The 22,610-nt window shown below is 38.5% G+C and overlaps 1 protein-coding gene and 1 long non-coding RNA gene across 2 annotated transcripts; both read right to left on the bottom strand.

The window, feature by feature from the left end:
* Positions 1 to 7,735: 7,735 nt before the first annotated feature.
* On the bottom strand, positions 7,736 to 14,035 carry LOC140923207 (uncharacterized). The gene is made up of 3 exons (XR_012164139.1): positions 13,911 to 14,035; positions 12,816 to 12,923; positions 7,736 to 7,867 (listed from the first exon to the last, which is right to left on the bottom strand). It is a non-coding gene; the product is annotated as an uncharacterized lncRNA (long non-coding RNA).
* A 2,323-nt stretch (positions 14,036 to 16,358) lies between these two features.
* LOC140923244 (uncharacterized) lies at positions 16,359 to 22,174 on the bottom strand. The gene is made up of 4 exons (XM_073373330.1): positions 21,947 to 22,174; positions 19,512 to 19,609; positions 18,986 to 19,102; positions 16,359 to 18,423 (listed from the first exon to the last, which is right to left on the bottom strand). Exons 3-4 carry the CDS (start codon positions 19,040 to 19,042, stop codon positions 18,073 to 18,075), a joined length of 408 nt encoding a protein of 135 aa, XP_073229431.1. The 5' UTR covers positions 19,043 to 19,102; positions 19,512 to 19,609; positions 21,947 to 22,174; the 3' UTR covers positions 16,359 to 18,072.
* Between the last annotated feature and the right edge of the window lie 436 nt (positions 22,175 to 22,610).

Here is a 22,610-nt window from a genome sequence, read left to right as displayed (position 1 = left end):
CTGACAATTATCACATGACCATCTCGCGGGCTCAGATGAAAGACGCAGTCGTTTTGCCCCTATATATAAGCTGATATAATATGTCACACTTACCAATTCAACATAAAAAGGAAACTACGCCGGGCAAGGCTGTCAGTTGGCTGACAGTCGTTTAAAGTTATATTGGGAAGCCAAATTAAGGTCAATTGACAGCTGTCAAAATGGGACATGTGCAGACCACTATCAGAAAACTAATAACGTGGGCTCAGGTTCGCTCTGGTACACGATCTGGTATTTTCCAATACATGCCGGACGGATATGTCTTACTCACACTCGTAGTCTGTTAATTCGAATATTCGCCATTCTAATGAAGGTTCATTGACAGCTGTCAAACTAGAGTATACGCTGACCATCATTACCTGAGTGTATCGCGGGCTCATTTTTCTATCCATTGAGGTCACGTAGTGTTTAAAGTTTTGCGCTGATATTTTATTTGATCACGGGCTCAATTCGAAGCCCCATAGCTTAGAAAATCTATCCAACCTAGAAAATTCGGCAATCATGTGACCGTACACCTACCACCCAACCTTCTGTCCGTCCGCACCACAGGCATACCAATGTTAATCTCACACTTTCTAGCTAGTTTTGGAGCCTACAACCTGATATTGTACATCCATGTTTTGATTAATTGACAGCTGTCAAAATAGTGTTTCTGCTGACCAGTATCGCCTGACCGTATCGCGGGCTCATTTATCCACCCACTAGGTTCAAGTGTTTTTTTCTTTTACTTTTCAAATGATCGCAGGCTCAAGTTCAATCTTTTTAAAATGCATATGAAATAAGTCGTGTTCATGAGCCGGACTTTTAAAATGTTGATTTCGAACTGACCTCGGACGCGAAAATTCAACAGGCTTTAACATTTACATGCGGGGAAGGCAATCACTTTTGACTTTTCTCACTGTCACGCGTTGATCACGCTCTACGTCCAATTTTTATGTTCTGATTGGTCAAAATTTGAGAGGTGAGTTCATGCGGAAAATTTATGCAGCGTCTGGTAACATGCTTACTGATAGCTGGAGCTGACAGAGTTTTGTGCCATCTTGTGATGTTTTAAACTGTCTTTTTCTACTTGGTGTACAAAATGAAATACAGCTGCTATCAAGATTGTTCTGTAATTCATGGCTGGTTTGTTTATTGCGCTTTTTGTTGACAAATGCACCTCTTGTCAAAGTCATTGCAAAATCCGATTTCAGATGGCATCGTTTTCAAAAATGAACTTACTCACTTGCCCTTGCTTGAGGCATAAGAGGGTTGAAAAGTCTCAAGCGATTCTGGAACACTTGATGACCTTCAGCAGCAGCATCTCGACTTGTAAGCCTGAGCAATTATTGCCTTTGATGTGTTTTTTTTTTTTTCGGTTTCCTGAAGTCGAGCGTATGGTTTATGCGGCTTAAGTTTATACACGAGCAATGATCGAACCTACAATAGTAACAAATTCAAAGAAAAGGTTTCGACGATTACTTAGTTAGATTTTGGCTGTAAACAGAAAGCTCTGAGCGATTTTCTTGCCTCGAGTTCATCTTGAAAAAGAGCAAACACCGGGAAGCCAGCTTAAAACATAAATAACCTTCTTACCTGACTCATGATTTTCAGAGACACTCTACTCTCAATACTTCTCTTCGTGAATGAAAATTATTGTCTCTGTACATGTTTCACCGAATTATATTTATTTCATTGATTGTTAGTAGTCCCTCTCGCAATTTTTATCGCTGCACCGGTTGTTTCAGTCGAACATAAACATCGTATGCAGGAATACTCAAAACGCCACGCGTAAATTCCGCGCATAAATATCACTCGCTTTTAAAGATTACACATAACAAAACCATAGACAGTTTAATAAATAAAGGGAAATAAAACCTAAACATAACAATTTCTCTATCATGTTGAAGCGTAAATGGTAACTCTATTAGTCGCACTGCAAATTTGGTGCCTGTCAAAAGTGAGAACCCGTCCGGCTGGCCGAAAAGTGATTTTGGGAATTTTTTTAATCGTTTTCATTAAAAGCCCGTAATTATTACCCTACATATCACATATGACCAGATTTTTCTAACTGAAAAGTCCCAGCATTACCTGAGAATTCTCTTCATGAAAACGTTTTATAATATTCAATGTTATAATTTGTTGTGCAAAGGAAGCGCGTGCTTTGATCGTCGTGGGTATTGAATGAGTGCAAATTCTCTTTAAATTGTGAAAAACTGCAGAATTATAGGTTTAAATAGGGCAAAAAAGAAAAAATTCTGTCCGAGGTCGGTATAATAAAAAAAGGGTCTCAGAGTACTGTTTACCTGAGACGTGAAGAGAAAAAGTATGTTTAAAAGGCTGGTTTACACGCCACCAGATTCGTCGCCAAGATTTACTAGTAAACTAAACTTGTCGAACTTGTCCAATTATCTATAGTCTCTCTAACGGAGCAATGTAGGAGAGACTGGTGAATGCCACATTATGATGCAACAGCTAATGCAAATACAATACACGAATAGGTCTATTTGTTTTCCAGGCCTAATCTACTGTGATCGAACATGATTGCTATTTTTGGGTGTACAAATAAGACTATTTAATAACTCGATGTAAAATTTGTTTCACTCTTGGACTGTCAAATTATTTTTCTCTAAAATCACTTAGCCTTTGCCTCAAAAGTCAAATGAATGTGCCCTGATCTGTGGATTACAAGTTTATTGTTATGAATTTATTAACGGGAGCTTCGCTTTTAGCCCTGGCTAAATCTATATATTATTGTAAATTAGGTAGTGCTTTAGAGTATTTAATAGTTTAAAAATCTATTTATTTTTTTTGTAAGCTTGCGAGCGGGCGGAATCCTCCAAATCCTCCAATCCGATTGGTTTAGAGGGCGGGCGGTTTTTTACGATCTTGCCCGCTGGGCGGGAATCGTTGACAGCTTCATTCACAAGTTTGTTTGTTGTTTGTGAATGGACAAAACCTGTGAAACTTAAACCATTTTTCTTCCAAAACTTGCGCTATTATCAGCGTTAGCTACTGGGAAAAGTGAACTATTATTAGCATTAGCAAGGGAAAAGTGAATTTTATAATTCAGACAAAAAATCTGAAAGGAAAATCAAGCAAGTCAGCTAGGAAGACCGCTAAAGTAAGCAAAACAGGCGGCTCGCGATGTCGCTTCACTAGCTTTAACCCACGCTTATGCACCGTTTTTTTTACTTTTCAAGGTAGTTTTGTTTTCCATTTTTGCTGTCTGAATCTAGATTCTGCCGTTTTTCATTGAATTTTCCCTCGCCAGTTTTCTACTTTTCAGAAAAGGTTGTTGTTAGCCTGCGTAGCTGGCGGTATTGTGTGGGTGCGAGATTAAAGTTTTGGCGGCGGAGCCGTGTTCCAAAAAAAGGGAGTAGGGACGAGGCGATTTCTCGCGGCTTCGCCGCTCGTGACGGCTCGGCCGTCAAATCTTACTCGACTATATTACAACGGCTCCGCCGCCAAATCTCACTCGACTACTGCACAATACCGCCAGCGACGCAGGCTAGGTTGTTGTCAATGATTGCATTTAGCTTTCAACCTTGAATAAAAAACACGAATCACTTTTCCAGCAGTCGGTTATCGCCGTTTTCTTTCCTTTGTTTATATACTTGTTACCCGCATAGCCTTCTTTTATTCGAATTAAATTCAAAACCTTAAGGTTGGTATGTTTAATTAGCTCTTTTCATGAAGCCTTTGAGCAGTTTTCATCCCGCTCGATTGAACTAATCTTAAAGTAAATTATTCAGCCGAAGAAAGTCTTTGCTCTATTTTTTTCCTGTGGCATTTAATATCAAGTTCGTCGATTCCTTTATCCTTGTTTGATACTCACATTATGAATTGTCTATTAAGAGACAAAAGCCTTTCTTTATTTTAAAATTAAAGAGACCTTAATTGTGATAAAAAAATATAAATTACAAGATAAAAATCATGTTGTAACTGATGTTTTGTTTTGGTTTGCAATCGATCGTGCACTTCATCAACGCGAACGCGGCCTACTTTAACACAGCTAGGTTGGAGGCTGAAGTACAATTTTCCTGAAACTTTTAAATCTCAGAAGGAAAAAAATAAAAATGTTATTCACCGGCCTAGATCGGTACGTATTGGGAGAAACCGTGCCCTCTGTCTAAGTACCGCCCGAGGCCCGCCGTTGGCCGAGGGCGGTACTCAAGACCTCGGGCACAGTTTCTCCCAAAACGGACCTCCCAGCCAGTAAATAACATATATTTATTATTTATTTATTATATTTGCACTAAATAAACCGATGACGAGTGACTCCGCCACTTTCGTAAGATATCCCCCTCTACTAAAGGCAGAAAAATCATTGTAGTTATTAGTTCTCGCAGCAAGTGCTGAGTAGTAAACCGAGTGTTTTTTGTTAGCTCAGTGGTCCAAGAGAGCAATGAATTCAGAGGTGAAACTCAAAATTAAATTAACCAAAAAAATAAAAAACAAATGGTGCAAAGGTTAGAAGAGGTCAGGACTAGTACACGGTGCATTCTTGTCTGTTCAGAGACCTCTCGTTTTTTTCTTTATAGAGATCGTCGAGCGCCTGTATGAAAACATTAACGTTGAGTAGGCCTTTCCCGATTGTGCTCAGCAACTTTTGAGCAACTTTCGGCGTTTGGAGCAACTTTTTGCGGTTCTAGCAACCTCGAGCAAATTTTGCCTTTCTGAGCAACTTTTGAGCAAAATATAGGTTTAGAGCACATATCAGTTCAAGCACGAAAAAGTCAACGATTTCATAAAAAACTTCAATTTTTTAAAAAATTGCTTTAATTTTAATTTTTTTTTTCTTGACCGATGTTAGTAATTATTGTGAAGAAAGAAAAATAGCTTTCAAGTAACGTTTATATAAAAAAATGTCAAGAAATTTAGTTGCCGACTTTTGAAATTTAGGTACGTGCTTAAAACATTGTTCGAGTTATTGAGGGTAGAATGAGGGTAAAGTACGTTACAGTAAATGTAATATGTAGATTTAGCCAGGGCTAAAAGCGAAGCTCTGGTTAATAATACGTGTAAATAAGAAAATATTAAATCGTGTAATGCTAAACGGGGACGACAATGAAAATCAGTGACTTCAAGACTACTAGATCCAATTAGCAAAAAAACAAATTGCACGTGCAGCACACTTTTTCTTCTAATAAGCAAAAAACAAATTTTCACGTGCATCACGCTTTTTTGTCTTTCCCTTGCCGTTGTTTTAATTACGACTACGCCGCTGTTCTAAAACGTCAAACTTCCTACTGACACATTATTTTTATGGAGGAATTGTCGTATGTGCTTACCCAATATTTTGTTTCCTGTGTTCATGTTCGCTTTTATTTTTCACTGCCGTGTGTGGTGTCATTTTCACCTTCCTGGTTTCTAGCATTTCTTATTTTCTCACCGCCGCTTTGAATTTCCATGTTTTTCGCCTACGAAATTCGTCTCCTTTGTTTTCGATAACTCGCTTTAGCTCTTTCTCTGTTATCCACGTTAGTGCAAACATAAAAAATGACGCCGAAAAAGACACGACTTTGTCGTTGTTTTTTCTTCCTAAAAGTCCTGACGGCCATGTGATTTCCTTCCAAATAAAACCTTGAGTTGCATTTGGGTTGCCATACCTGTTGATTGAGTTATTTCACATTGGTATGCCTGTGGTGCGGACGGACGGTCGGGCGGGCGGGTGGGGGTACGGTCACGTGATTACCAAATTTTCTCGGATGGGTAGATTACCATATTTCCTTAGCTATGGGGCTCCGCGCTTGGAGCACCGCTATGGAGGAAATCCAGGGGAAATCTACTTTGGTTCGAGTTAGCGAGGGTCGAGTTATCGAGAGTCATGGCGCTCCCCTAGACACCTTTATTCAACCTTTATTCAAAAATTTGTAGTCCTGCAAGGGGGTTACTATCACGCAAGACGCGATATTCTCTGTCCAGTTAAGAAATTCTATTTTTTTAAGGTTAAAGAAACAACGTTTAAGACTCAAAAAAGGGAAATATTACGGTTTGTTCACAATGTAATTTATGGAGTCAAAACTCTTCTTCTAAACTCGTTAACACGAGTGCAAAAACTTTCGGCTTCAACTTTCAAACTAAATCGTGGTTAACATTGAAAAAGAAAAAAACAACCTTTGAGTGAAATCCTTAGAAAACACTGGGAATTAAGGCCAACAAAAACATGGCGCCAAAGAATGCCCTTGGCCCCAGTTTTTTCACTCCACCGGTGTCCGGTGTGGTATCCGGTGTGGTATCCGGTGTGGTGCAGGTCAGCGAACATGAAGTAAGAAAGCCCGTCTGGTTCAGGAGCTTGCACGCTGAAAAAGAAGGATAGGAGTTATTCTGCTGAAATAAAGGAGGTGACTCCTATGTGGGAAGTATGAGGATCCTCCTCGGAAAATTAGAATTTACAGTCAAGAAATACAATAGCCTGATATCATGCCCTCTCCCTTTGTCTCTTTAATCTGTTTTCGGGAGGAGGGCATGATACAATGCTCTCACAGATCACATGCAAAAAGGCCAGAATCTGGACTTTTTTCTGATTGGATAGGAATCAATACGGATGATTTGCGCTGTTCCGATTGGCCAAAATGCCGCCATCCGTTAGTTGTTGTTGATTTCAGTCTGCATTTTTCCTTGCGTCACGAGCAGTGAATACACACGCGAGGTCGTTATTACATTTCTGCCGGCTCAGTTTTCTTGAATTTGAAGACTGCCTAAATAGAATTTCATCCATTAAAATATTTTTTACAACTCATCGTAAACTAAAAAGTTGCAGTCAAAAATTCACCGATCATTTGAATTCAATTTGATACCGGCTACAAGTTACAGAAGCGACAAACGGTTTACTTTTCAAATAATCCATTCATGAAGTTAATCTGTCCCGGTTTCACTGGCGGGTTGACTGTAATTCCTCCTTTAGAAACCTGCGAATTATTCTGAGCGAACTTCGCTTTCACAACACTTTTCAGTTCGTGAAATATCATAATGATGCTTCAGCCTAAGTACAAACTGTACCAATACGATATTTACCCGCTACAGAAAAAGACACAGCAACGAACAAATAACCGTACATTTTATAAGTACAAAAAGTCTGAAAGAGATTTTCTTGTTACAGAAATAGGTAAAATCCCATACCGTCTGAGAAATGCGGCCTGTCGCCCATTGGATGTTTTACTTCAAACATTTTCTTGCTCGTACGCCCCTTGTATTTTTTCACAGATATCACTAAGCGAAGGGACAAGAATACCAAGATTTGCCAGCTTATCGGTCTGGTCTTTGATACTATTAACAAGCGACGAAACCCGACAACAACAACATGGTCAGTAGCTTCAAAAATGGAGGCGAAAACAAACGGTAAAACTTACTGCGCTTTTCACAAACATGCGAACTCCAAAGTTCAAACGCCGACTTCACAATTGCGTTTTTCGCTGGCGTCAATCATAATTACGATCACAAGCAACGAACCTAGCAACACAGAAACACGCAAAACGGATCGAAATCCACCAATCACAAATCACAATCCATGACCTTTTGAACCCGTTAAAGTAAAGTTTTGTTTCCTAAGAGGTCCGTTAAGATGATTGACGGCAGCGAAAAACTCAGTCGTCAATCGGCTTTTGAACTTCAGAATCCGCATTGTTCGTACCGTTGAAGTCGCTGGCTGAGTCACACAGAACGTTGTTGGAACAGTTCTTTAGTTCGATGTTCAGAGTATGGTCAAGATACGTCATTTTCCCTTTCAAGCTCATACACAGATCTAATCCATCCGAGCAGTTAACTTTGGGGACTTTGCCACTGTCGCATTTGCCTGCTCCTAATTCGGGGACATTGGTACACATTGGACACTCAATACCAGACACTGGAAATAAATAAAATTAAAGACCGTGGATCATTATTCTTTGGCAGTCGTGAAAGAAGGACCTTTGATTTTTATAGTGTGTTAGCTCGGAGATAAAATACAAGAAAAGGAAAAAGGAAAAAGATCCGTTGCTTATGTATCTAATGTAAGGTGTGTACTTCCTGGTCTTTGGGAAAAGTGGGGACTGGGATGATAGTGTTTTTGAAGGTAGCACAACAATGATGTCCATTCATTACCATTCATTCATTACCAAGGAATAGATCTTTATCAGGGCGAAAATTTCAGTCAATAAAATTAATGTTAAATATGACCAAGAAATATTTCAATTTCTGGCATATTCATTACGGATTTTTGTATCGAGTAGAACATTCATTTAGGCTAACTAAAATAGCGTTTTGTCGAAGTATAAATTGAGCACAGGGTGCTCCGTAACCGTAAATTCTGGGGCAATGTTCATACTATAACGCTGCGGATAGCTTTTGCGCTGGCATAAAAACAATGCCATATAGGGCCTTTGAGGATTCCATTTTCTAGGGTTAATCGGCCCAGTAGTGTTTTGAGACTGACTAAGTTGTATATCCCTCGAGTAATTTTTTCGAGGGGGCGGGGGAGATTAACTTCGGGGTTGTGACGTCCAGAAGACCACCCCAGGGCCTTGGGTGTATTTGATTTTGTACAGCATGCCCAACCCAAGCCTCGTTTGCTTGGCCGCGCGGTGATCTGTGAAATACATCAAGGTAGCGGCCTTGTTTGGATTCTCTTCTTCCAGCTTCACAAAGTCTGCTGGATCTCTTTCGCTAGCTGGGGAAGAATCATTGGTTTCTATATCAGGGGCAGTCTTATTTCTACGATCCTAGCGTGTTTGTCTGCCCTTGGTGTTCGAATTTTGTGAAAAGAGTCGTGTTGTAAGGGAAACGATGGCAGGTGAGAGTTCATCTTGCGACCTACCTTGTTTATTTTATTGTATGGAGGGAGAATTCGAGCATATTTCACGAAACTCCGTGTGAGCATCAAAGAAAACAACAATTAACTGCAGCGTAGGTTTCATTGACTTGTATTCACTTTTTCCTACAAATTTAAGGATTGTTTTACCCCAACACAATGTAACACTGTACTTTTACAGTATTCATACTGTTGAACGAAGCCCAAGTTATGGGCGGCCGTTACCACCAACAGAAATACAATCATGTCAAATAGCACAGACAAAACGCAAATGGTCTCGTGATGAATTACGAAATGGTTCAAATAATAAAGAAATGATCATTCTTAAAATAAAATATAGTCTGGTTGTTTTGTGTGAAATGGTTCACCTAAACTACAGGGGCACCCAACGTCAATTTTCGGAAAATAGCTGTCTGAAAGACGATTTGAGATCTAGAATTTTTGGAACATTTGCTGGAAAATTTCTTGCTTGCCTGCCTCTCCTAGGATTTTCGAACATCTAAAAACTGGTATAATTGCCCATTTTAAAGGGATGTTTACCGGGATGTTTACCCTAAAAAGGTCACCTAGAACTTTTGGGAGCCTTTTTTCTGGATGAAATTTTCGAAAAGGTAAGTTTTGATCCCTATAATTCTCGGATCACTAAACTCTCAGCTAGGAAATCCGTACAGATTAAAAATTTCTAGGGGATAAAAATATGCCTATATCTACTGTTAAATATTAAAATAAATTTAACAATGCTATGTTTAAGTGGTTTTGAACCATATTAATTCTCGCTGGGTGCCCCTGAAACTACAAAAGATTTGGTCAGATGAGAAGCTGTTCATGCAGATCACTGGTAGATGTTAAAACGATGCGGCCAAACAAGAATCGGTTTGTTTAAATTATAACCCATCAATATATATACCATGTGCGAAATGATCGACCTTGATAACGAACGGTCGGCTGCACTATTGCGTAATGGTTTGTTAATTCAATTCAATTCTGTTCTTTATTTCACACTATATATGATATTTACACAAGTGTACGTATAAGGTAGGAAAATAAAGTAGCGGATAAATAATAATTAACTAAAAGACATTAAGGGTGCGTTCCTTTGAGATGATCCGGATCAGGATCAGTGATCCGAGATCAATCGGATCATGGTAGATCAAATGAACCGATGAATCCATGTCCACAGTGGATTCATCGGTTCATTTGATCTAACATGAATCGAGTGATCTCGGATCACTGATCCTGATCCGGATCATCTCAAAGGAACGCGCACTAACTATGCTTCATACCGAGAGTTGCAAAGAAATCGGTGTACTTCATTAAGACGCAAGGCCATTCGTAACTTTTTTTGCAAAGAGATCTGAAGAGGAAAACCGAAGAGACTTTTGGAATGTGTATCGGTCGTTTCTACACTAAAAAAAACATCAACATCCAAATGATATAATACTAAAGGAACACAACGTGGTAATCAAGGACAAGACAGAGATCGCAAGTGTCTTTAATGATTATTTTGTCAGAAATGCGAGGGATTTAAATGAAATCACAGGTAATTATGCAGAAGATGTTGCCAAGGCACTTATCCAAGTATAATTACCACTCACAAGAACAATACTAAACAGCCTGACAAGGATTGTTTCAGCTTCCAACTTACGAACAAAACACAAGTTGAGCAGTTACTATTGGAAATTAAATACAAGAAAGTCATTTGGACACCATTTCCTGTCACCACGGTTTACCAAGGACTCCGCCAAAGAAACATCGCCCACTACTGCAAATATCATAAATGCATCCATTTCTCTATGCAAATGTCCCAGCCGTTGGAAGAAGGGACAAATAACTCCAATTTTTAAAAAGGATGATGAACTTGTCAAACAGAATTACAGACCAGTAAAGGTATTACCATGTCTGAATACGCTACTGTCATCTCAGCTTGAAGAACTTTACAATGGGCTCCTATCAAACTTGCTATCCCCCTACAGAAAATTCCATAGTCGTGAGACTTCGCTTCTGAGACTCACGGAGGACTGGAGGGAGAGTAGAGACAAAAAAGAACTTGTTGGGATTGTTTCATTGGACTTACCGAAAGCGTTTGATTTAATACCGCACGCTCTTCTTCTGGTCAAATTAAAAGCATATGGCCCAAGCCGAGTAGCACCGCTTGTGCGCTGCTTAAGAACTATCTCTCTGGAAGATTGCAGAAGGTTAAAATTGGAGATGTAACATCTGAATGGGCAGCGGTTTCCAGAGGAGTAACTCAGGGCAGTGCACTTGGGCCCCTGCTTTTCAATATTTTTATCAATGACTTACTTTCATGAAAATGCCGATATGACTCCGACACTGACCCTAAATTACTTGACAGGAGGCTAATGCATCAGCTAATATTGCAAACGAATGGTAAAGAAGCAACGGTATGTTGGTCAATCCCACCAAACACCAGGCCATGATAATAGGAAACACGGATCACGTGTTTTCCTTTCCGGTACAAACATCAATTGAATTGTTTGGTGGATGACAGACTCTGTTTTGATTAACACGTCTCTTACATATTTGAAAAGACAACTAATCAATTAAATGTCATAAGTAGATTTCGCAAGCTTATACCTGCCACTGTATTATTACGCCTCTACAAAACATTTATATGACCACACTTCCTTTATTGTTCTACCGTATGGCATTTTTGTGACTCCCGAAATAAGGATAAGCTAGAAATGTTGAACAAACGTATTCTTAGGGTCATCATAAATGACAAAGTCTCATCATACGGTGACCTAGTGCCTTCATTTTGAACAATATCCGAAGTATCTCAAAGAATTGCTTTCTCTGAGATCTGTGATTGTTCGATGAGAGGTACTGATATCCTTAGTCCTCCTAAACCTGTTACTACTTTTTATGGCTTAAATTCGTGTAGTATACTGCTACTAAGTTCTGGAACGCGTTGCCTGACAAACAGAGAACCCTTTACAAGGCTTTATTTCAGCAAATCGGCGATACCGATTAATTAATTAATTGTATTAAGAGTTCAATATTTTCTTTACATGTAGTTAGTGAGTACCATGGCTTATTTCATTTTGGGATTTTATTTGTTTCTCGGAGATACTAGCCTATTTTTGGCCACTCATTAATTCGATATGAAATAAAGTTTTATGCATATGTATGTATGTAGGATCACCCATTTAAAGTCTCTAGTCAGTGCGATCAATGGGGAAAGGATCGGCAAAGGGCAGTGGGCTGTCTGTTTTAGTAAACTTGTCGTTATCTTGCAGTACAATATTTCTATCTAGTGTAAGTAGCCCAGTGAATTCGCCTTTTATCAAGTCTAGTTAATCATGTATTCCGGGGGGTACTCAACTATAAAAGAGACGGGGTTGCTTGTCGAAAAATTTCGAGAACACCCCTAAAAGGTACCAGAATCTTGTTTTATGGGCGTGTCCCAAATTCATTTCCACCCTAAGAGGTTCAAACTCAACAACAAATTATATAACTGGCACTGCAATTTAAATAGTGATAAAGATAAAATTTCGAACACTTTCTTCTCAAGGACTTTTTGAAAGTATTGTCATAAATCTTTATCCTAATAAAGCGTATCAACTCTGGCAGCAGTCATTTTAGGTTTTAGCACCCTAAGCGGTACCAATCCACAAAATCAAACCCCTAATAGGTACGACAAGCACCCCCGTCACTTTTATAGGGGGTACCCCCCGGCGTGTATTATAGAATCGATTTGTCTGGATTGTGTGTCAGGCATGGGAAATTGTCCTCGGCGTGAGATCGATGTTTTTAGTTCGCAGCCTTGAAACTCAGGCATCATGAGAGTTGGCAGGTTTATAAATTACGCTATTCCCCTTGTGTTGACTTTTTGCGTTTGCAGTGCAGCTGATTCGATTCCGGAACATCAATAGCTTGCGCCAACGGGATCAAAGCAGACCGACGCCCTTTTGTGGTCCATTTTACAAAGTGGCTCAAATACACGGTCAGACAGAAATTTTTTTCCTGCTATTAAAGTATTACTCACCAATGGATGATATGCTCAGGATCAGGAGGCAGGCAAAAACAAAATGTGAAGCGGCTACCATAGTCAACGTTTGATGCTCGCTTTAAGACAGGATCGATATGTGACCGACTGTGAAGAGATTAGGGTTAGGATTAGGATTGCATGCCAAATTATTTAGACGTTAAAGATATAATAATGACAGCACTTACAGTATGTTACCCAGTATCCGACCACTCAAAACTAAACCTCAATTTTTGTGGCGCTGTTATTAATTTTTTTTGCAACGAAAGTATTCCCATTGAAAGCCATACATTTCAGCTATGAAATGTAACTTTTGGCGGGTTTACAGTTTGAGAAACAGTTGCAGAAGGCGCCGTTATGTTCAGGTGAGTTAAATTATCTCGGCAAATATTTACCCTTTTTGCTGCGCAGTAAAACTGGTGCTGTTCAAATAAGGGTTTGCAATATGTAGTATTTTCAAGGAACCTAGTAAATACTTCAAGTGAAGATTGTAATTTACACAGAAAAAATGCCAGAACAAGAAAAAATGGAAATCACTTAACACGTTGTGCGACATAAAACGAACTCAACGAGAAGTGAAGGAAGTATAACATGAACAGATTTAGCGAACCACAGATCAATGTTCCAAGCACAGAGATCACAACTTGGTAGAGAAGAATCGACGGGGTCGCTTGACAAGACAATAGGTCTCTAAGTTGTGAAATCGGTACAAAGTTGTACAAAGTCGGTTAGAACTGAAAACGATAAAATCGAACGAAAACTTATTTAGCTAAGAATTCATAGAGTACAAATATATCATTATACCAAATAGTGAAAGAGAACTAAAGTCCACTAGCCATACACTACATTAGCCTATAAAAGCGATTAAAGTAATACGACGATGAAACTACTGGTATCAATCACTCAGCATACTCGTGTTGAAGAGTAGCGCATAAGAATTATAAAACCACTGTAGCTCAGTGATGACAAGACTAAATAGATTCCTCGCATAAATGGAAAAGATAGCAACAACGATAGCAAATTGTTTACCAAAACTAAGCGCAATAGGATTCCTAGAATGAAATTGATACTAAAAGAAAGAAAAACTCTACTCACTTTGGTTTACACACGCACCAATGTTATCTTGACTAAAAAAGCTAACTGAGCTTGATAGAAGATGAACACGAGTGAATAGAAATAAAACCTCAATGGCTAACAGAAGTTAAGACCATGAAGTCTACGCTAGAATTGAACTAACTAAGATGAAAACGCTTAATTTGTTATAAACAAAACATGCTTGGAAACGATCTAGAAATTACTACGTATTTCCCCTGCCAACATAGCAGGAAAGGGCTGGGAAAGTAGCGTGCATGGGCTTATCAATAAAAATCGTCGTTTACGTAGGCGATGATCGGTTATATTATAACTGCGGTTAGCACGTTCGTGCTCTAATAGGGCATTAATGAAAAGAAATCTCGTTTCAAAACCAACAAAATGATACCTAAAGAGTTTTTTTAATTATTCTTGAAATTCAACTTTTCTGGAATACAGGCGATCAGACATCGCGCAGAATGAGTGGACATCATTAGCTATTCATGACCGCCGAAGCAGCAAATGCGAACTCTCGAGCGCTTTCGATAAGCTCTGAATAAGACAGGGACACCCAATGGGAATATAGTTCAAAACCAATTAAGCATAGCATTATTAAACGTATTTTAGTATTTAATCGGTAGATATAGGCACATTTTTATCCCCTAGAAATTTTTCATCTGTTCGGATTTCCTAGCTAAAAGTCAGTAGTGATCCGAAAATTATAGGGATCAAAACTTACCTTTCCCTAAATTTCAGCCAGTAAAAAGGCTTAAGAAAATTCTAGGTGGGCAATTATACCATTTTTTAGTTGTTCAAAAATCCTAGGAGAGGCAGGTAAGCAAGAAATTTTACAACAAATGTTCCAAAAATTTTAGATCTCAAATCGTCTTCTGAATAGATATTTTCCGAAAATAGCGCTGCGCACAGATGACGTCACAGAAACGTGACCCCTAACCGAGACTCAGACAAACATTGGCCATTTCTACTAGAGGTCGCAAGAACGCTGTAAGCAAACGCACAGTTTGCGATCAGTTCTGCTCGCCCTCTTTGGGGTTTTTAGGAGCATTCCAGTTTTGAAATTCGAGGAACGTCCAGGAAAATATAATGTAGTACAAAGGATTGAAGCAGAGCGGAAAATGAGAGAACTTTTAAACGCCGTGTCTTGATACTATTTGCAGCCCAGCCGGTAAATGTTTTCAAAGATTTCTCATCAAATTCTTTAAAGAAAATTTGATAGTTGTTTAGAAATATCAATTTCTGAGTTGGAGTACAAAGAGTCGTAGTCGTACCAGATATTCGATAAGTTTAGAGTTTTGTGAAAAACAGAGAGACCTACGTAGTTTTCATTTTATATTGCTGGGCAGTTCCGGGCCACAGTATTCTAAAAACCGTCCCCGCGATTCGAGATTCGAATATGCTCAAGCTCAGGCAATTCGTCCACTACAAGACGAAACCTGCTTTAGAATTGCTTGGCGTTTGCCAACAAACATCATAAGTTTCAGGGAGGTTTCGATTTTTCTGGATATCCTGGAAACTAACTCCGTGCGTCACGCCGGTCATGTGTTGAAAACAATGAGAATCACAAGATGCCGGGGAATGTTTGAAATCGCTTGAGGTTTCTAAAGAAGCATTTGATGTTTTTAGAAGAATTAAATCGGAGAATTCTTGAAAATGGAATAAATTTAAGACTGTCATATATCCACCTCTTTCAAAACACTTCACGGTTGCCTGATCACCGCCACAAAACACAGCGTACTTCGCTTTCTTTCCGGATTTCTCGCGGTGAGACCACTTTTTCAGGGATCCTTAAGTCCCTCTCACATTCTTCCCTGCTGCAACGCTTGTTGTTTACCATATCACGATAAAAATACGCGAAAAAAGCAATGTTTTGACTCAACACTCGGTAAACGCGCATACAAAGCCTTCGAGTGAGAAGCAAAGTTTGTCTGAGTCATGCGAGGGCACAGGTTGAAAAAAGGCGTTTCCGTTTCCGTTTTTGTAACGGTTACCTCACGGAAACCTGAATATCCGTAGACGGAATTGTAACTAACCGTTGCGGGAAACACGTGTATCCGTCATGTTTCAGTTTCTGCGGAGGCGCTTAAACGCATCCCTTATACTCGCGTTTCCGTCAGGTTTACTCTTGCGGAAACGCTAACTGCCGTCATGTTTCCGCAGCTCGTAAATTCAGAGGATACTCAATTATCCGTTAAGTTCCCGGAAGAATGAATGCGGAAACTCAGTTTGATCGGTTTACTTTCTGCAGCCTTCATGTTCACCCAGATTCCACTTTCGGTGGATTATTCACTAGATTTCCTAAATGTGTTAACTTTACTTAACCATCCAGTTTCGAATCCTATGTTCATTCTATCCGGTATATAAAAAGTGGACGTTTGTGAGACAACCCTGGACCGTTTCATGCATCCAAAATGACCCATTTTCGCTGATACACACAAATCAAGCAGAGTCATATTTAGGTGCATTTTTGGGATTAAAGATTTTATTAAAATAATTCTCTCTCCATTTTCATATAATATGTACATATGTATATTAAATATTTTCACAATAAAAAAGAGACTCCTTACAATGTATTCCTATTTTCTACAGTTTTTATATCCAAAACTGTAACTTTTCCATTTAAATAGGCCACTTCCGAGTTCTAAAAACCCTCACTTTCAAAATGAGGCTAGGTGCGCAACCTTTCTTGTGAAAATGAGTTTTATTTGCATGAGAATGAAGAAAGATTTCCATATAAAACGCTGAGCATCTACCCTCGTTTTGAAACAGAGGCCCGGGGGAACTCGGAAATGGCCAATTAAATAATCCTTTTAGAACTGACAAAATTCAAAATTTTTTCCTTGAAATGATTAAATTAACATAATAATTATACAGTCTATTAAACCTCTTCTTATGGACACTTCTTTAATATGGACAGTTCCTTTGGTCCCAGAAATGCCAACAATCATACATTCCCTACCTCTATAATACGGACATCTCTGTAAAGCGGACACTTGGTTCTGTCCCTTTGGTTTCCGTATTAAAGATTTTGACTGTATAATAATTAATTAACTAACATTATTATAAGTAACGTGCATTTCCATTCCAAAATAACTCCAAGAAGTAGTTCACAGCAAAATTATTACATAATTTAATAAGAACAATATTACAAATAAAAGTCTTACTTCTGCATAAAATCTCATTAGGGAATCTAAACTGCTGCCCTAATTCATATTAGCGAGTACCAGTACTTGGTGGATCATCCCCAAAAATTATTGTTAAAGCCTATACAAACTGCTGAGAGGCTATTATTGGGGAGTATCAGACTGATGCTACAAAGACGACAGTGATGCAAACAAAACTAGCCATATAGGCTTTATATACAAATGTATAAGCCAACATCTCTACACGTGTCTCACTTTTTGTTGCTACTCTGCTGTAACTGCATGGACACAACTTAGACCTGGTGGCATACAAAGTAGTCTACCAGAATTTGCCTACATTTGAGTTTGAATAATAATCACGAACTGTGCACTTTTAACAAGCGCCTCACTTTCACAATGCATCTATCTTACACTCCCTGTTTTATAGTTTTAGGATAATCCATTGACTATCCTGTAATTTCAGCAATTTTAATGAACACAGTCGAGTAAAGATTGTCTTAAAGAATAAAACTCTTATCACCTTTCCAATAAGATTGTGCAATTTAGAGTTGATCATCACAGGGTCATCCTGACTAAAGAAGGCCGATAATACATTAGGGACTTTAAGCAAATTGCTACAGTGACCTCTACTATGGTGGTCGTGGATGCAGAGTCCTGAAGAGAGAATGTCACTGTTGACCATCAAATTTCAACTTTATGCAAGTGGCACCCAAAAGTCACACAGGGCTTCTCGCTCTTTTGGTTTCGTTGTTAGTAAAACGCAGGGAAGAGTGATTGACTGCCCAGTGAACTAGAAGTGTCAAATACTTTCTTGACTAAGAGAAAAACAATATGATAGGTTTTAAACCAGTGAAAAATAGGGGAAAAGTAGAATTTTATACTCATGTAGAGCGACTATGCCATCTCATTTTGTGCTTCGGCTAAAGGTCATTTTCTGGACATAATGTGCACAGCATCATTTTTGGACCTTTTATTCCCAGTTGCCATAGTAGCGATCACTGTAGCAATTTGTTACTTTGGCGGTGTTATTGGCATACTGCCCATGAAGGGCAGTTATTTGGTACTGGTCTGTCTGACAAGTATTTATCAACCTCTCTGGTTATTTTCCTGGCTGTTCTTTTTTTTTGCCTCTTTGACATGTGAGCCTCACTAAAGGCGTCAAGAACAGCATTGATGTTTCTTAACTTTGACCTCTCTGAGCATAGTGGCCTGATGTACCTGGGTGGTGGATCGCTGGCCCCCTCTTCATTGTCTTCACTCTCCTCCAAAGACATAAATTGGATAGCATTGTGTACGTCTAATAAAGCCTTTATTTTGGCTTTGTCATTTGGAGAAAGTTGTGCCTTGTCCAATACGTCTGTGCGATTCCTCAATTTCTGAACACCAAAAAAACTTATTTAGTCACAGTGGCATGACTAGTGTGATAAACACTTGATTAACATTTACTTTGTTCTTCAGCAACAGTTTAGTCTGGCAAAATAGTGACTCTGACTATTTTGAATCTTCAGATTTGGTTCTTGCTCTCTGCTCTGAGCAATTTACACTACAATCAAACCCCTCAAATAAATGGCAAGGACACTGTTAACATTAAAAATGTCAAAGGGGGTAGGGTGTGGCACTCGTGCATTCTATAACAATCATAAATTATGTATGCATAAGACAAACATGCAAAATATGTGTTGTGTTCTTAAAAAATGAAAGAGCCTTGTGCCCTTAACCTGAAAGATCCAGGTACCCAGGATGAATGTTTTTGAACAAACTAAGACTTCCTTGTCACCCAGGAGCAACAATAATGCAACAGGGGCCACCAGGCACTGCCAAAGCACAGTTCTGTTACAGGACAGGCTAAATAAATCACTCAGTGGATGACGTAACCTACACAGTAGAAATATTTGCACTGCAAGCATTAACAAAATAATGTACATGTATTTTACCTACCTTTTTAGCTCTCAAATTGGCATCTTGTCCGAATTCTGTGTTCTTCAAGTTTTCCATTTTGCCACCTTACCACATCTGCGCGAGTACTTCCCTGACTTCAGTACTGAAAAATGGCCCCTAGCAAAAGGAAAGCATGTTAAATGTGCAGGTCTGTAGAAAAGGAATTAAGAGTGCTTCTTGGTGTTGCTAAAAGTATTGTTGGTTTGCTCCTGTTTTTGGTGTGGGTATTATTTAGTGGCTTTTCAATCTATTGTATTCATGTCATTAGGGGATTGCACCTGTTGGCAACACCAAGAAACTACAGTGGAACCCCATTAATATGGTCATCAATGGGCCAAAAAAGTTTTGCCGTAATAATGACGTGGCTGTATTAAAGAGGATTTTTTTACAAGAAAATGTATGGTAGTTTTGGCCAGGCTGCCAAAAAAAAGTGGTTATATGATGAGGTGACTGTATTACCGAGGTGGCCCTAAGGCAGGGTTTCACTGTACCAAATTCAAGAAACTTAGAAAAGTGTACAACTTACCTTTTTTCTCTGTTTTGGGCCATTTCTTTTACCCAAAATTTTCCCACACTTCATTAACCAAAAATAGCCTCATGTTTTTGTTCTCCGCATCATTATACCTCAAAGAAATAAAGACCAAAAGAAATGTCAAATATTTATATCAAAATAATAATACATGTATTACACGTATATGTATACTATTGTAACAGCCTGGTTCTGAAAAAACTAGAGAGCTTAAAATGAGGCAGTTTTCTGGGAGTGCACTACAAAGACAAATATTTAAAAAATGAAGGTTGCTTCTATCATCGAATAAAGCCCTTATCCAAGTGCTTGAGACACAATACAAAATTAAAGTGTAACAATATAAAAACACTGTATAATCGTCTAGTTGATCTCCTTGTGGCATATGCAAAAATTGAAAGTATAATAAAGCACCATTTTGTCCAATCAAACAAGGATAAATAGAATTATTGCAACTTCCCACTCAAAGATGGGAGTCTTACTTGAGTCAATGAAGGTTACTTTCTCATCGAATAAAGCTGTCACATATATCCTTGTGTTCGAAGCTTAACGACAAATTGAAGTGTAAGGAAATTATATTCCTGAAAAATCTACTTGTTTATCTCCTGGTGACTTTTGCAACATTTGAAATATCATTGACACAAGCACTACTTTGTCCACTCAAAGATGGATAAATAGAATTGCGACTTCCCACTCAAAGATGGGCGTCTTACTTGAGTCAATGAAGGTTGCTTTGTCATCGAATAAAGCTTTTAAATATATCCTGGTGTTCGAAGCTAAACGACAAATTGAAGTGTAAGGAAATTATGCTCCTGAATAATATTCTTGTTTATCTTCTGGTGACTTTTGCAACATTTGAAATATCATTGACACAAGCACTACTTTGTCCACTCGAAGATGGATAAATAGAATTGCGACTTCCCACTCAAAGATGGGCGTCTTACTTGAGTCAATGAAGGTTGCTTTGTCATCGAATAAAGCTTTTACATATATCCTTGTGTTCGAAGCTTAACAACAAATTGAAGTGTAAGGAAATTATATTTCTGAAAATAATATTCTTGTTTATCTCCTGGTGACTGTTGCAACATTTGAAATATCATTGACGCAAGCACTACTTTGTCCACTCAAAGATGGATAAATAGAATTGCGACTTCCCACTCAAAGATGGGCGTCTTACTTGAGTCAATGAAGGTTGCTTTGTCATCGAATAAAGCTGTCACATATATCCTTGTGTTCGAAGCTAAACGACAAATTGAAGTGTAAGGAAATTATATTCCTGAAAAATCTTCTTGTTTATCTCCTGGGGACTTTTGCAACATTTGAAATATCATCGACACAAGCACTACTTTGTCCACTCAAAGATGGATAAATAGAATTGCGACTTCCCACTCAAAGATGGGCGTCTTACTTGAGTCAATGAAGGTTGCTTTGTCATCGAATAAAGCGGTTACATATATCTCTATGTGTTTGAAGCTTAATGACAAATTGAAGTGTAAGGAAATTATACTCCTGAATAATATTCTTGTTTATCTCCTGGTGACTTTTGCAACATTTGAAATATCATTGACACAAGCACTACTTTGTCCACTCAAAGATAGATAAATAGAATTGCGACTTCCCACTCAAAGATGGGCGTCTTACTTGAGTCAATGAAGGTTGCTTTGTCATCGAATAAAGCTGTTACATATATCCTTGTGTTCAAAGCTTAACAATAAATTGAAGTGTAAGGAAATTATATTTTAGACTTTTAGAACCTTTCTGCACCATCATATAAAACTTTTTATTGTGCACGTACACAAAGAGAAAAGGTTCCTTTTAACCCTACAAGTATCGTAACAAGCACTACATTTATTTCAATTTTGAACAATTCCCACTGGTCCCTGCAAATTGCATATGTCGTTTTGAATCTAGCAAGGAAATGGACATTGTATGCAAAAAATTAATATGAACATTAAATATTATTTTCGTACCGGTTTATCTTTGTGATAAATATCCACAGTGTCAGAAATTGGAGTGGAAATGTTTTGTACATTTCAGTGTCAAGGAATTTTTAAATAATAATTTTCTGTCATTTGACATTTGATTCCGTACTCCGTTCCGTGATTCCGTTTCCTCATTCGAGATTCAATATTTTACAGCTGCCATCTTCGCCATTAAAATGTGCATTAGTATAAAAAATTCTTTTTCGGTGAGGCAGCAACTATGTCTTTATTGCCAAAGAAATCAGACAAACACCTGCTTTACAGGTATATGTTATTAAAAAAACTACAGGCAACGTACAAAGGTTACGAAGCAACTCGCTGTCGCATGAAACATGGATGTAAGCTCACATGTAAAACGAATTTTATGATCGACATCGATGAAATGCTCCCAAAGCTATTACATAAACTTAAATATGCTTCTATATATTTAAAAGAGATTCAGAATGTACTTACGAAACAACAAGGATCCACAGTTTAAAGTAGGCGTTCTTTCTTCTCAATGGTTGTTGAAACACTCAGTGTGCATTCGAGTCGCCAAGAGTGAACACTGAACTCCTTCATCACCGCTTACATGGGATTTGGCGTTTCATTTAAATAGTTTTTCGAACTATTATTCCGCCCTGCAGTTTATCTCCGCAATTTATCACACTCTCCTTGCTCAACTTCACAAAAAAACGGCCCTGCATGTACAAACCACCAAAATGGAAGGCGAACCGACAGCGAAGAATGTTCAAAAGGGCGCGCGATTCAAAATTCAACGTGAAAACGAGGCACGCATGCTCGTAAGATTCACGCCTCCAGAGCGAGGCAAAACGCGTGCAAGCGTGTTTAAAAATCATTTATTTATTTTAAATTGTTTCAAATTACGCTTCAATGTTTGGAGCGCTAATGATTTTAATAACACGTCTTTGAATCTCTTAGAAAAGGAAGACAGAGGGAATCATCTATCACTTTTCCAGTATTTACGACGTGTAGTTTAGCGCAGGCGACTATCTCTGTTCTTTCGGATATTTTAGGTCAATGCAATGATTCCTCATCTTGCCTGAAGCGTAATCAGTACAGTTAAAACAAATTTTATGATATGAGAAACCAGGGATTGATCATACAAACCAGAAAA

Source organism: Porites lutea, chromosome 13, assembly GCF_958299795.1.
Source record: "Porites lutea chromosome 13, jaPorLute2.1, whole genome shotgun sequence".
Classification (NCBI taxonomy): domain Eukaryota; kingdom Metazoa; phylum Cnidaria; class Anthozoa; order Scleractinia; family Poritidae; genus Porites; species Porites lutea.
This window is presented reverse-complemented; position numbering and strand designations above follow the sequence as displayed.